This window comes from Chelonoidis abingdonii, chromosome 7 (genome assembly GCF_003597395.2).
Source record: "Chelonoidis abingdonii isolate Lonesome George chromosome 7, CheloAbing_2.0, whole genome shotgun sequence".
In the NCBI taxonomy this organism is placed as follows: domain Eukaryota; kingdom Metazoa; phylum Chordata; order Testudines; family Testudinidae; genus Chelonoidis; species Chelonoidis abingdonii.
The window spans coordinates 108,412,058-108,427,695 of NC_133775.1; the positions used below are offsets into that span (position 1 = coordinate 108,412,058).

The 15,638-nt window shown below is 43.7% G+C and overlaps 1 protein-coding gene across 4 annotated transcripts; it reads right to left on the reverse strand.

The window, feature by feature from the left end:
• Window positions 1–977: 977 nt before the first annotated feature.
• Window positions 978–12,854, reverse strand: LOC116836689 (hepatitis A virus cellular receptor 2 homolog). Of its 4 annotated transcripts, none has more exons than XM_032800467.2 (7): window positions 12,743–12,854; window positions 9,259–9,603; window positions 7,763–7,813; window positions 6,195–6,283; window positions 5,463–5,586; window positions 4,517–4,556; window positions 3,888–4,042 (listed from the first exon to the last, which is right to left on the reverse strand). In XM_032800467.2, the coding sequence occupies exons 1-7, from the start codon at window positions 12,789–12,791 to the stop codon at window positions 3,949–3,951; spliced, it is 792 nt and encodes a 263-aa protein (XP_032656358.1). In that variant the 5' UTR covers window positions 12,792–12,854; the 3' UTR covers window positions 3,888–3,948. The 4 variants fall into 4 exon arrangements, with proteins under 4 accessions (XP_032656356.1, XP_032656358.1, XP_032656357.1 ...); XM_032800466.2 differs by having other exon boundaries at window positions 5,463–5,589; XM_032800465.2 differs by lacking the exon at window positions 6,195–6,283 and having other exon boundaries at window positions 978–4,042.
• Between the last annotated feature and the right edge of the window lie 2,784 nt (window positions 12,855–15,638).

Genomic DNA, 15,638 nt, shown 5'->3' on the forward strand with positions numbered 1-15,638 from the left:
CACAAGGTAAGCAAAGAGGGGTAGGATAAAAGAAGAGGAGGGGAAGTGATAGCTCTATGTTCAGGATCTACATTAATAATAGACCTCTAAAAAGCCAGCCCATATTGCTTTAAATTTTCCGGGCATTCCTCTTCTGCGGAATGCCTGTCATAAACAGATAGCTAAGGGTTAATGTTTCTTTTCCCTGTAAAGGGTTAACAAAGGGAACTAAACACCTGACCAGAGGACCAATCAGGAAACCGGATTTTTCAAAGTGAGGGAGGGAACTTCTGGTTTTGGGTTGTCTGCCTGTTTGTCTTCTCTCGGCTATGAGGGAAGAGGCTTTCTCTTTTTCTATCTCCAAGCTTGCTTTCTACCCTTCTGTCCCAGTTGTAAGTACAAAGGTAGCAAAACATAGGCTTTTATATGTTTGTTTTGTATTTAAATGTGTGGAGTTTGCTGGAATGTTTAAATGGATCTTTTGAATCAGACTGTTATTCAATTTCTTATAGCAATAGCCCTGTATTTGTCATTCTTGATGCAGAGTTTATATTCTATGTATTTCTTTCTTTTATATAAAGTTTTCTTTTTAAGACTTGTGAGTTTTCTCTCTGGGTAGGTTAAGGAGAGCAAGGGGAGGGATTTCTTCTTTGGTGTTAATCTACGGAGGGCTAGCTCGGCAGCACCACGGAGTGGTGGGAGGGAAAAGAGAGTAGGATCATCTCTGTTTTCCTTGTATTGGGGGTGTCTCTTGGTGAATAGGAGGCGAGACATGCTTCTTGTATTTGTATGTAAAGAGATGCATCAGCTCTCTCAAGTTAGCCAGAGAGGAAGTCTGGTGGGAGAGGGAGGGGAAGGGAAGTGGATATTCCCTTGCTGGTAAGACTCAGAGCTTCTGGGGCGGTCTGGGGGTTCTCCAGGGAGGGTTTTGGGGCCCAGTGTACCAGGCACGGATTCCTGGTTGGTGGCAGCGAGATAAGATCCAAGCTGGTAATTAAGCTTGGAGGTTCATGCTAAGCACCCAGATTTTGGACGCTAAGGTCCAGATTTGGGAAGAAGAGGCTTATTACAATGCCAGTCGTTCGTTAGCTGTGAGTTCCAGCTGTATCACAGAGCCAAGCATCTATGTTTGATGGGCCGCAATTTAAGTTTTTGCAGCATTAATAGTTTACTGACCAATGTTGGATCCATCCTGTCTTGTTATCAGATAACTTCCAGGTATCGGGGGGTTCAGAGACTTCCTGCAGTTGCCATGCAAAGGCAGAAGGAACCACGAACTCTGTGCACATTTTTATAAGCGTACTATACAATCTCAAACATTAACAGAGATCCGTTTTAGAAATACAGGTGTGGAGTAAACAAACAGGAAGGATACTGTAACCATAACTTTTATCATCATATAACCTATATATAATTTTGTACAAAGATCCTCGAAGGTGCTTCTTATAGAAAATTTTGATTTAAAACAATCAAACACAAAGAGTTTCAGGTACTCAGGGTGATTTCTGGTAAGAGATGAGCAGACTCGATTGTTAAACTGTTGGAAGAGTGACTGGTTAGGACTTGGTCTGGTACAACACACAGCTGATCCGAAGTGCTACTGTAAGACCTGCTGTCTGTCAGACTACGGATGGGATCTCACTTTTCGACTTTCGGAGACAGATTCTGACCTCACTCGCATCAGTGTAATGCAGGAGCAATGCAGGTGTGAGACCAGAAGCTCATTCTAATGTCTCAGTAAAATACATACTGGTTTTCTGACAATCCCAGTGATATAGCAAAATAATTAGGCTATTATAATAATAATCACTAGGAAGGTGAAGTTTCTCTAAATCTCAGTCTTGTGCTGTGTTTTGTTTCTCATTGACAGATAATGCTTCTCTCTTAACCCAGAGTTTAGGGAGACGGAGTCTAGACTCAATTTCCTTTTTATTCTAAACACTTTCTCTGAGCCAGCGAATCTCACATACAAGATGTGATTAAAATCAACACTGTCACCATAATATTTATTGCTTAGCATTATTGTCTCTCTATGGCTTGGTGGACAATAAGAGTGAATGAAGGTCATGCCTAGTGTAACTCCACTGAAAGCAAGGACTGAGGATGGAAAGTTTGCTTACTTCAATTTTCCTAATCATTCCTTTAAAAGTACGCCCCACATTGGCTTTTCTGCATCACCAGTTCGTCTAACTCTAATAAGTTTATCTTGACTGATATGAATGGGCTTAAACTGCAGTGAGGGAGGTTTAGGTTGGACATTAGGGAAAAGTTCCTAACTGTCAGGGGGAGGCGTGGAATCTCCATCTCTGGAGATATTTAAGGGTAGGTTAGATAAATGTCTGTCAGGGATTGTCTAGACAGTATTTGGTCCTGCCACGAGGGCAGAGGACTGGATTTGATGACCTCTCGAGGTCCCTTCCAGCCCTAGAATCTATGAATCTATATCAGGAGATATTTGTGTCTCTCTTGCACGTACTAAGTCTTTGCAGTCGCACGAAATCTGTTCTAGTTTTCTAGAGATAGCTGGTGAAAAAGTGGGTTTTAAAAAACAGCTGAGCAAAATTCTTCTTCCCACCAGAACTACCTGAATTTGTACCAGTTAGGTTGTGTTCTATTGCATGACTTACAAAATGAAATATGCTGGCTCATCCCAATCCAGCTCATTATGGGACATCCTCATTCTTTGTTTTGCAGTGTCCCTCGACCAAAAAGCATGGGGGCCACAAGTCCAAAACCAGTTCCATGAACTAGGGTGCCAGTTACAGCCGTGTATGCGGGAAGCAGAATTTGTCTCAGCCTGCTGTCCCCTTACACAGCTTCAATCCAATTCAAATTTCAGTTCAGTTAGTGGACTTATTTTGGATTTATATTGATGTAAGTGGAGAGCAGAATTTAGCCCAACATTTGTTGCGCTACTAAATTCTCTGACATACCCTTCCAACGTGACTCAGTTTCCTCTTGGTAACAGCAGTGAGAGGAATTTATTATTCATTCTTCAGGGTAGCTAGTGTTTTTTCTAGTTTCCTAGAGTTCTGGAAATGGGAGAGCCTGTCACTAATGTGGTTCATGGTATGAATCATATCAGTTTTTTAAAAAGCACAGAGGAAGAACCGGATGTATTGTTTCCCAAGTAAAACGTGCTTAGTCATAATTAACTGAGCCAACAAAATGTACCTATTCTATGTATTAAGAGCCTGACCTGCCAAGGTGCTGAGTGCCTTCTGAGAAGTGCTGAGTGTTCTCCATTCCAACTGACTTCTCAGAAGTTGAAGAGTTTCAGCATCTTCCTGGAAGCACTTAGGACCCAGCAGGATTGAACCCTCACTGGTAACCAAGAATGAATATATTTTGCCTTAGCAGAAACCCAGTTAAACTTTTGTTGCTTGAAACAGTCACATAAACACATCCCTCTTTACATCTACATCATCACAACTGCCACAGCCTGCTCATCCTTGCAGATGGCACAGCATGGTTCCTGGCTGTGCCATCCTGCCCCAGGAAATCCAGCATCAAGGGAGAGACAACAATGCTGGAGACACAGGTAAATAGGAAAGTGGACTGTAGCTTCTCTCTTCTCAGCTGCTTAGGCATTGTGGCATTGCTCTCATTCACTATCAGAAGTGGCAATTTGCATCTGATAACAAATGTAATATGCATATCGCTCCCATTCAGTGAATGGATTCTGAGAATGACACTAAACAGTGGGAGTCTTGGGTCTGCAATAGACTGGCAAAGTCTTAGCCTCGAATTTGTAGAGACTTCTTGCTTTAATGGAGTGATGCCAGTAACAGTTTGCGAGTCCATGTGCCCTCCACCAGGAGCACCCCCCTTCAGTGTCCTCAGTTATATCAAACAAGGGTTAGAAGTGGTCAGCAGAACATATCGTTCTGAATGCTGTATAAACCGTGCTAGTTTTGTAGTAACTGGCGAAAGCCACAGAGTTGCTACAGGGAAGCATCCAATCATTCCTTAGCTCATCGTATAAATATTCTCCTCTGCATGGTCCCCAGCTTCCAACGTGCTCTGGAGGCCTCCATGTTCTGGGTTGGAAAATGAGACTGAGCTGCAGAGAGAATAACAGACCCTGACCATTAGAACATCAATAACAAAACAGAAACACAAGAAACTCGATATCCAAAGCAGACAGTGTACTGGAAAAATATGAACCATAGTAGCACTTACTATTAGACACCTGTAATAATTAATCATTATGTATTTATAAGGCACCACAGGCCTGAGATCTCTTGCTGTTTAATGTGATATCAAGATATACAAGCCACGAGTCAGATCAACCGTTGTGCTCATTTTCGTTTACTAAGCAAATGAGGAATAGCAATGATAATGAATTTCTCTTTTTGCATTGTTGTGTCCTGATATGGCAAAGCCAATCAAAGCAAAAGCAGCTCTGGAAATGTCAGCATGTGTCCAGGAGTGTCTGTTTGGCACATTTCTTTCTGTCCTACCAACGGTGCAGACATTTTGGAACGTAGTTTTTGATTACGGCTACAGCAGAAATAGCATAGCGAATAGCATTTACCTTGCCAAAGTCTTCAGCTTCAGTCTGTTGGGGAAATACCCTGAGGATCATCCACAATGGGAAAAGGGGAGGGGGAAAAAATGAAATTTAAAATCATTTTTTAAAAAAGCAGCAGGTTCAATGAGAAAAAATCAAGAGAAAAACTGAAATAAGGGAGCTTTAAAGTGGGTCCTTTGAATATGTGAAACACCCATTAGTTACATGAGGCCAAACTCATGCTGGGGCTACCCACGTCTGTTCCCTGACTGAGAGCCTCCACGAGAGAAAGTCTGCAAAAGGGAACATCATGACTGTAGTCGCACAAAGCAGCAGCAGTTTCCCTTGTGATGAGGTAAGGCCAGGAGAGCACAGTGTACCAACTGGGCAGCACTGACCAGGGTGACGGCAGAGCCAGTGCAGCATGGAGATGGGTTGATACAGGGCAGGGGGGCCAAACATACTGACACTCTAATACAATCATCTGATACGATCACAAGTTTGAGAGCCAGGCATGACTGCTGGGGCTTGGGGCTTCAGCCCTGTGGGGCACGCCTGCAGCGGGGTGGTGGGCTTGAAATCCTGCCCCAGGGGAGGTGCCTGCCATGGTTTGGGGCTGATGCCCCAACAGGTGCCTCTGGTGGGGCAGAAACTTCCAGCCCCGGAAGGCACCTCCGGTGGGACTGAAGTCCTGAGACCCCCATCCCCGTTGCGCAGAAGCCCCCATCGACTCCACCCAGCCACAGGGTAGAAGCCCCAAGCTCCCCCTCCATTCTGATAGGCAGAGAATGGAGGCAGCTCTGGGAGCCGCATTTTAACTGTAAAAGAGCCGCATGCGGCTAAGGAGCTGCAGTCTGGCCACCCCAATATAGGGCATCCTCTGCATAGCTATGATTGTCTGAGATCCTACGGAAGCAGAGAAATAAAACTATCCATGTCCTTGAATTATCATCGCTCTCAAATCACTTACTTTTGGATATAATTAGGGCCAAAACCAGGATGACTAGAAGTACCACAAAAATGCTGATTCCAACATGCACCCCTGCCCGCGTGGATTCTGGCTCCATTTGCTGATGGATTGATGTCAGCATAGTCTGCTGAAACACAAAACACGAGGGTATGAGGGGCAGGAATAGAAATTATATACACAGTTTGAAAAATCATTCAGCTGCATGGTAAATGGTAAACACACGCTTGAGATAATGCACTCAACTTGATACAGTGTGTGATTTCCATAGAGAGACTGCCAAGATTCCATACACTGGACATTGATTATGGTTGGGATTTTCAAAGGTGCCTAAACAGAGCGAGGTGTCCAAATCCCATTCATTTACGTAAATTGGGTGCATGTTATTTTCATTTATAGTTTAAAGCAGCAGCTCTTCATTCCAAGAGCCTGCATTTAGTGCCAAAAACTGCAGTTCTTATTCAAGTGACGCGTGCCTTCAATTCCTATTGACTTCAGTCTTTAATTAGACAAAACTCCCTTTCAGCTCAGTAAGGAGTGAGTAATGACTCCAAGATCAGCCTTTTCTGTATGTCACTGGAGTTTGTTTGCATTTTGGTAACAAACACATCAGCTCTATTTCCCAGGCACCAAAGGGACAAACTCAAGTTAAGTATTTCTCTTTTCCAACCAAAAGAGAGCACGGAAAGTGATCTGCAGAGACGATATAGTCAGCATTCCGATCTGACCACTTACTACTGAAACATCCTCAGGGGCTTCTGAACTCAAAACCAATGGCCATTGTGGAGTGATGGCGGAAGATGTGTCACTGGCATTCGCAGCAGCTGAGCAACGATAAGATAAATCAACATATCACTTAGCACAGCTTATAATTCTTTCCTTTTTCATAGCTACACAACGCCTGCTTCTCTGACTGATATCTCCTGAGAACCGATGGGCTTTCAATGACACTGAAACGGGCAAGTGGTGTTGCATACAAGACTTCGCAAAGCCGAGAACACATTTATGTAGCATTGAGGCTGGCTACAGTGTGACAAACTTGCAAAAGCCACAGCTAGAGCATCTTGGCGCGTTGCCTATTTCCTGGCTTAAGGCACCATGTAATGTTTAAAACATGGGGCTACAAAATGCAATATCTTTACTACAATGGTTCAATGAATTTGTCATTTGATTACTGAATAACCCCACATGCAGTAACACCAGCCCACCAGTCCCAAGCCTGAAAAGGTGCTATCTGAGGATCTACAGTTAGTGAAAATGGAGTCCCCTCATGTTTAAATTAAGGGGACCCCAGAGTCAAGTGCCTCCTCTGTTGGAACTGAAATCCATTCCCGCATGCTTTGATTCTAAATGCTTCAGCTGCTGTCTCTGCTTGGGAAAGGGTGGCATTTCCTGACATCAAAGTAACACAACCGTCTGTCTCTTTTTGAGGCTCCTTCATGGATGTATCCAGTATACAAGTCTCTCTGGAGCTAGAGACACATCACATGCTGAGAAAGGGTTCCACTTCCTCTTCTGAGAGGGCAACAGAACTATGTGGAAACATGTTAAAGTTGCTGAACTCACAAAATCCAGATGAATGAAGCTGGCATTTCTGATTTCAAGTTCAAGCTGAGCTCAGAGGCTCAAAAGCAAAATATGAAGAAAAATATTAAAACATAAAACAGTTTTAGTGGGCTGCAAATTGTTTAAAAGACCTGCAGATCTTCCCATTTTTGCTTGGGGCTTATTGTTATCATTATTATTAGATCACAGGGGATCAGATTTTATAATATACAAGCCCAAGGGAATAATATTTTCAACACCAATGAAAACAGATCTTTAATGTTAAAGCAAAGTTTTGCAATTTATGAGCAAAGCGATGTGTGTGTGTGTGTGTGTGTGTGTGTGTGTGTGTGTGTGTGTGTGTGTGTGTGTGTGTGTGTGTGTGTGTGTGTGTGCAGAATGGGACCTTATTTCATAATTTTCAGTTANAGCCCAAGGGAATAATATTTTCAACACCAATGAAAACAGATCTTTAATGTTAAAGCAAAGTTTTGCAATTTATGAGCAAAGCGATGTGTGTGTGTGCATTCCAAGTGTAATGTGTGTGTGTGTGTGTGTGTGTGTGTGTGTGTGTGTGTGTGTGTGTGTTTGCAGAATGGGACCTTATTTCATAATTTTCAGTTAGTATTTACAGGCCTGGTTCTGATCTCAGTAGCATATCAGTTAGGCTACTATTTGTTATTTAGTTCCCCTTCTGGGATCCCATTACAGAGGGACTCACACACACCAGAGAGGTGGAATACTTGGCTAACCATTACCTGAGGTGTGTTCCGGTGTGTAAGGGCGAGGGCCTGCAGTGGAGGTCCTAGCTGGTGTTAAAACAAAACAAAAAACAAGAGTCAGCAAGATTCGTCCAACAAACTGAAAGAAATAAAATGTTTTAGCAACATATCACCAGCAATAAAACCATACCCCATTATCCATCTGGTCTATTGCAAGAAGAAAATTACTTTGTAACTTTTAGTTGCAGGACAATTCAGTGCAGCAAAAGGAGAGAGAATGAAAATCACAGTTATACTATCGACGTATCTGTCTTGGGGTTTATCCTGCCACCTGTCACCATCCCCTCTGAGCACCCTCCGTGTAAAATCAATAATGAAAGGCCTAGCAGATTTCCTGGAGTGTCTGGACTTCTGCCTTTTCTGGGGAAAAAAAATCAGCTTGGGGTAAAGTTTGAGGTTTTGATTTTGCTTGTTGCCACAACTGGAGTTGTACATTTTAAAATTTATTATTTGCCAGACAACAGAGCTCTAGGAGAGCCCCTGTTGAGATTAAACTTCCATGTATAAAAATCAGTCATTACTTAAGGCTGGATTGTACAAACTTGACTTCTGTTGATGAGCACTGGCTCCAACAGAAATACTTTCATGAGTGCTCCCCAAGGGCTGGAATTCACCTATATCTGGAGAGCCAGCGCCAGGCCCTGGCACCACTTAACTCCTCCTCAGCCAAGAGAGAGGGCTAGATTCATACCTGGTGCAAGAGTACAACTCTGAGTTCAGTGGAGCTGCACCTGCTGACGGCAGGTCTGAATTTGGCCCCACAAGTTTGAAAGGAAACGCGGCATTGTAGGGGAAGATATAGAGGTTCTGTGTTATGGCAAACAGATTACTTTAGGTTTCTAGGGGCAGGAACAAAAGTCAGGCAAGGCCTGCACCAGACAGGTTTCCTGCCACCAACGTGAGGATTTATAACATTGGAATCCCAGAAATCAGAGAGGACCAGGCTTTCCGAGGAGAATATGTCACCAAGGGCTCAGAAGCTCTGCAGAAAAGTCTGATGTCTGTCACAGCAAGCACAATAGTATCCTTTTATTTTCATGAGTTAGAGTGTGATCCAGAGCCCATTAAGGTTGATGGAAATCTTCCATTCATTTAAATGGGCGCTGGATCTGCCCAAGAAGGAGGAACCTGAACACATGTACCCACCAGAGGGGATTATTGTGCCTAACTAATGAGAGAAGCATATTGTACTGTCTGCTCTTCTGGATGCTACATGCCGTATTGCTAAGACTGCTATAAGAGCGGTAAGCCATGGCACAAGGGAACAAAACCACCATTCCCGTGCACTGGCTCTGCTGGGGTTACCCTGATGGCAGAGGCTGCTTCCTTTCAGCAATGGTAACAGTACAGCTTCAGTGCCATAATAGGTAACACTGCAGGACATTATTACATTGTTTCTGTCACAAGCTGCGAGTCACCTAGATGGCAGGATTTTAACCCTTTAAGGACACTCATATAAAAGCTCTGCTCACCTTTCTTAATCACAACTTCCAGATTGATCAGCTGATCATTGAACCAACCAGGGATCTCCACACGGCAGCAGTACATCCCTCCGTCTGCTTCTGCCGCATTCACTATGGTGAGGGACACATCCCCCTGAGCGAGATTCCCTTCTAACCGGTATCTGCTGGACTGACGCTCTGTAACCCTCTGTCCATCTGTCCGGAGAATTGTCTGAGAACACTGAGAAGAAGGACAGCTGCCCCGGCCCCAGCACATTGTTGTGATGTCATTTTGGTGATTAACTGGGTATTTACAGGGCAAAGTGACATTCTGACCCACCACTCCTCTCACTGGAGAGCCTGATACTGAGAGACCTGCAGACAAAGACATAACAGTAATTGAAATGGGGCTAGGATACAATGCACAGGCTAATGGGACCTGCATGGCATCTCAGTCACAACACTGACTCTGTAAGCTCGCTACATACCTCCATTGCCGGTGGGTCTACTTGTGTGTGTGTTTCCCCTCCTCTTCCCAACAGGGGAGGATGACAGCAGGACACACAGCGCAGCCATGGTGCTTTTGGCCATGATGTGGTTCTGTCCAAGCCCAGGAAGCACTCATGTTCCCAGCTGCTGCACTGCCTCAGCCTCCTGACCGTGGCCAGGATGATGCAGGGAGAACAGTTCTTGGATCCGCCCCACCGACATATGGGCAATTCTCTCAGCAGCTGTGTGTGCGGCTTCCTGACCTAATGGGAGGTCAGTTGTCAGGACCCAGGACAGTTTGGGACCCGTGCAAAGGCACACACGTCCATCTTCATGTTGGTTTGTGAGGGAAGCTATCCTGCTAATCCTCCTGACAGTGGGTCACATGACTCACGACCCCTATTGTGTCCCTGAATGGTTCCCACAGGCAACTGTTACAGATCCCCCGACAGCGGTAACTATAGCCACCTCAGCTATAATTTGGTTTTTGTGCGTATGCAGTTCTCCAGATCCCCTCTTGACTCCTCACTCACAGGGGTTCAGGAGAGTATGAGCCTCACCAGGACCTGTGCAAGACTTGTTCCTGTAGTACCTGGAACTGATAACTCAGACCCTGTAATTCTTAATGGAAGGATCTGGTTGGGTTTTACTCAGTGCATGATCCTCTCCTTCCTCCTTTCCGAGCCAGATCCCGGAGACCGTGTGAGGTGGAAGCATGCTGCTGCTGCAGGGTCACAAGTCAGATTACTGTGTCTGTCCATCTCTGGCTGCAGGGGTAACGAGTTTAGTCTAATGAGCCAGCATAGGGCAGCTGGAAAGGGCTGGTCTCCTGGTGGAGGCAATACTAGGAGAAACTGGCGAGACAGCTCCGATGGCTGAATTCCACTTGCATGAAGATGCTGTGGCTTGAAAATTCCCTAGTGGGCACATATTCTGGGCTAGACTCTCAAGATAGCCCTGAGGGCATGTGAAATTCACCCCAATGCACAGATGTAGCATAAAGTAGACCTCTATGCCAATATAATGCTGTCCCTGGGAGCCAAAAAATCATACAGTGTTATAGGTGAAACTGCGTTCTATTGAACTCGCTTTGATCCACCGGAGTGCACAGCCCTCTCCCCTGGAGCACTGCTTTACTGTGTTATATCCAAATTCATGTTATATCAGGTCACGTTATATCGGGGTAGAGGTGTATATGCACCACTTACATCCTGCTCACTTTGAATCGCATCTCTCATGGAAGAGCAGACTTGTGCTGATCCTCTGCACAGGACTGAACTTCACCATGGATCTTCAGTTCCACCTTCCTTGAGAAATGCTTGTCAGATGAACTTGCATGTTCACCTGATATTGTGTTTGCAAGTAGCCAGTTAAGTGGCAGAAACCCTTGGAAAATATGCTTTTAATGAGCTAGCTTTCGCTCTTTTTCCTCAGTAGTGGATGTGCTCATGCACATGCTCAATGGCTCAATAGAACGATGAATAAAATACAGATCTACCTTTAAAAATGCTGTATAAATCCCCCATGCACCTTAAAACTCCGTCTTCCTCATTGGACACATGGCATCACGCTGCATTTCCTTTTAGAATTATCGTAAATCTAACATCCTTCCCACCAGATTACAAACTTTTCCATTCATATGAATAGGGATTTCAAAACTTTTCTGCCCTGCTTTTCAACTTCTACATTTAATTCACATACTCTGTGTATGGGAAGTTTTGTCTTGTCACCTAATTCAGTAGTAAAAATCCCTTTGGTTTCCCTATAAATCGAATGTACTCAAAACCAGCACATAAGAGCTGTAAGAAGCAGCAGTATTTCTGTGCCAGCTAGACTGTTTGTCTCTCTAACAGTTCCAGGATATTGTGTATTTACTGCACCTCCAATGCACTAAAACTTTTGTATTAAGGGTGTTAATCAAAGTCATTCCTGGTTGGTTGATCCAGATGTCAATCAAAGCCAGCCCTTAACTGAGCACACAAAAGGAGAACTCTGAATACTTATTCTAACTCCTCACATTTCAAAGGAAGCTCTGCTTTTGATAGAACAGGTATTATAAACTTCCTATCAAATGGATTAGTAGGGTACCAATAGCCTTAATTCCTCAATCAAGTAACTCCTAATGCTACCAGGGTAGAATGCTCTGCAGTGGGTGTTAATACTTTCCAATGCAATTTTTCCAAACGGGTCCAATATAAATGAGGGTTTGTATGTGAAATGAGATCAATATTAGAAAGGGGTTAGTTAAGCTAATCCTGACCTTTTTCCAGTGAAAACACAGTCAAACATCTTTAACCTTGATTTAGGTGGGCAAGGTTGATAAGGTTAGTTAATCAATCTCTTTTCTGAAGAAAGACAGACCTTTTCAGTAATAACTCTGCTTCCTACTGCAACTTTGCCACAGTAACCTGTGAGAAACTCAGCTCTGACAACATACTCTATTAGTACTTAATAGAGAAACATTTCTGAATCCCACCTCTTATTTTTTTTAAAAAATGTTTTAAAATAAAAAACGGAAGGAGACAGAACATGTAATATCACTTTACAGCACGTGAACCATATCCTGCCATTTTTTATTTTTAAATTTAAAGCAGATCTCCCTGGACTCACGGCATTATGTGGCCCATTATCTTCACAACTGTTTCCATCACAGTATAGAAAGACAAATAAATTTTATGCAAATATAGTTTGCCAGTAGGTATTTCAGACCCACTGCTCATGGTTCACATTTGGATGATTATTTCTGCAACCGTAATGCCCAGAAATTTCCTTTTTATAAAACAAAATGGAAGCTAGAGACGCTCCAGAGCAGGCTATTGAGCAGCGCTGGCTTATTATTTACACTACACAAATTGCAGAGTCTGTGGCAAACTACAGCACTGTGACACATGGCCAGCCTTATTCAGGAGACAGCAAGTTTAGTCCATATTTACTCTCTCTCCAGGAAAATTCAGTAACTATTACGCATGAATTGCCTGTCAAAGCCCCATCCACTATCAGTTAATCTCTTATTCACCTTAGTTACCTGTAAATAGGACCATTAGGATCCACTGCAAGATGAAATAAGGAGCCATGGTGCTAACTGAAGAGAAGGCAGAGAACGGTCTTCTTTAAACTTCTCAAGCGTATGAGGGGAAAAAAAAAAATTCTTTTCTGACACGATCTTTTATTTTCACTTCCCTAATGTCACAAATGATGTCACACTTAACACACTGAATATTGCTCATAGGCCTAATCAGGGTTGACTTTTCCTGTGGTTAGCCTTTTGCTCTCTTTCTCCGTGTCCACACTAGCAATTAGCTGTTGCTGCCAATGGCTGCACATGGTTTAACTGCAAGAGCAAACTGCTCAGAAGCATTTCAGAAGCCCTGGTTACAACCTGCATGACCACAGTTACTGAAATAGCATTGAGCTCAGATTGTCCTTATTGCCACTTGCAATTAAACTCTGTTCAGCTGCACCTGTTTCTTACACCGAGGCTGTGGTGAAGTACAGAATATTTTTGATGTTTCTCCCTGCCCCCCATTGTCCCCCTTTGTTTAGCCACATTGCATAGACATAGCAAAAGAGTTCACATGAATGTGTACTGCAGAGAGATGGATGAAAAGGAGACACAGAGGAGGGAGTTCCTAGGAGAAACATTGGTATTAATGAATTCCCAAGTGTTTACAATTCAGACTACCCTCACACGTGTTCATTCTTTGGAGTAATGTATTTCTGACTGTTTCCATCTGGCTGACTGATGTTGCAAAAATACTCTTGACCATCCAGATTATTAACCACCCAGATAAGACTGTGGGACCCACCACCAAAAAACATTGGAAGACCCACACTGTCCCACTGCTGTAGCGTACAGGGGATTGCAGCATGTTGTCATTAAAAACTCTACAGTGATGGGAAAAGATAACTGGCCTATTGGATGGTTTCTCAGGACCACTGCTTGCCTACTTTCCTCTTCAGCCAGATACAGGGAGTGCACGATTCCCAGAAAACATCTTTAAAAGTGTCTTTGAGGCCAAGACTTTAACAGATTTCCTTTTCTCATTCTTCGGTGGGATCTTGGAGGCAGATGCTGCTTTTTTCTACTCTCTCTCCTCACAGGGTGAGTAACGGCATATAGAGTTGCTGTTACCGGATGATCAGTAGAGGAGTGTTATTGCATGATCTTAATTAAAAATACCTACATCTAGCACCTATTAGCTCCCCTCCCCTATTTTCCAGTAATCGGTTAGATGACTCTGCAACAAATTGTGTATAATTAAATTAAGCCCCGACCACAGATTTAAGTGAACAAAAAACATATTTCTGAACCATCTCCCTCAACATTTCTGTAGTTGAGGTGTGAGAGTGGTGCAAAATTCTGCTATGTACAACCCACTTTGAAACCACTATGTAGGAAGGGGCTGTGAATCCCATCACTGGTATCAGGCATTGTGATAAATGAGCCAGAATGATTAGACACATACCATTTGGTTTTGAAGCTTAAATGTCAAAGATCAGGCTCGACTTATTCTTGTTAGCTGTGACCACAAACCGTTCCAGATCTCTGTAATGAGAGTTAAAAACAGGGGTGAAAGTAATTTAAATGACTTACTGGTACACAGGGCAGCTGGGGTCCTGAGCAAGGTGGGAGGCGTCACCTCAGGGCGAAGGGGCAGGGCTGCAGCCAGACTTCCCCAGCCAGCCCTCCGGCGCTGCCTGGCCCGCTCCGCTTGGGACTCCGGCGGTGATTTAAAGGGCCCGGGACTCTGGCTGTTGCTGGGAGCCCCGGGCCCTTTTAAATCGCCAGGCCCCGAGGCAGCTGCCTTGCCACCTCCTCCACCCCCACCCCACTCCCAACAGCAGTCCTGCCAGTATGGTCAGCTGTGTACCAGCAGCCAATTTCTTACCGGTACACCGGCTCGGACCAGCTTACTTTCACCTATGGTTAAAAACCAAATAAAGGGCCTATCCAGACATTCATTTTCTACCAAAAGCACAAGTTAATAGATTCCCCTGTTAAGTGACCTTTATTTAATTCTGTTTGCTACCAGATATTGGCAACACACCAATAAAAACCTTTGTTTCACTTTAGCAGCTATTCACCACATAAAGATCACTATGGCGACTGACCACTCTACCGGCAGTGGCAGCAGAGGTGGGCACCAGTCTAGAAAGACTTAATTCTACAGCAGTCTGTCAACCCGGAAGTTTGCTGCACCCACTAGAATTCACTTTAATATTTTAAATTATAAACAATGTCATTGAAATGATCCAAGTCCTTCAGTAAGCCCAAGATACAGTGGGTGACATTTTTAAAAATTAAATATTGTTAGATTTTTCACAAGAATTAAGTATTTAATCAGAGACAAGTCTCAAGGAGTCTTGAAGTCTGACATGTCTTTTCATCTGCCTGCAAATGTAAATTGTTGGATTTTGGAACCTTCCTGCGTCTCTTGGGTGCCTGGTAATGGAGGATAGATTGTTATGAGGTGGGTAGAGCACAGAGCAGAACCACTGATGCTGGATGCTTCTCTAGTCTCAGCTGGGTAATAGCACTCAGGCCAGTATCATTGAGAAGGGCCACAGGGATATTGCACTGAAGTTAACCCCTGAAAAATCTATGATGCCTCAGAGATGTGAGAAAACTACATAGGAACACATACAGGTTCAAAGACAAAGTCCAGTGGGGGAGAGAGAGAAAGGGACCCTGGGACATTCTGGGAAATAGCTGCAGAAAGGGTCTGTAGGTTTTGCTCAACAATTGTCACTGTCTGACAGGGTCTGATCCAACTCCCATTTACTTTGATAGGAATTAGATGAGACCCTTAGTCAAGAGAACATAACAATCTTTGTGTATTTGTTTTTTGTTGGCGTTGGGATGATGAAAAAGTGCTATGTAAATACTAGGTATTATTGCATTAAAGCCTGCCATCCTTGCA

Bases quoted from the DNA above. Each gene is read 5' to 3' on its own strand.
- LOC116836689 (XM_032800465.2), bottom strand. From the start codon at position 12,791: ATGGCTCCTTATTTCATCTTGCAGTGGATCCTAATGGTCCTATTTACA. The intron at 7,814-9,258 runs GTGAGCAGAGCT...TTTTAACACCAG, and splicing joins GGAAGTTGTGATTAAGAAAG to CTAGGACCTCCACTGCAGGC. The intron at 4,043-4,516 runs GTAAATGCTATT...TTCTCTCTGCAG, and splicing joins AAGCTGAAGACTTTGGCAAG to CTCAGTCTCATTTTCCAACC.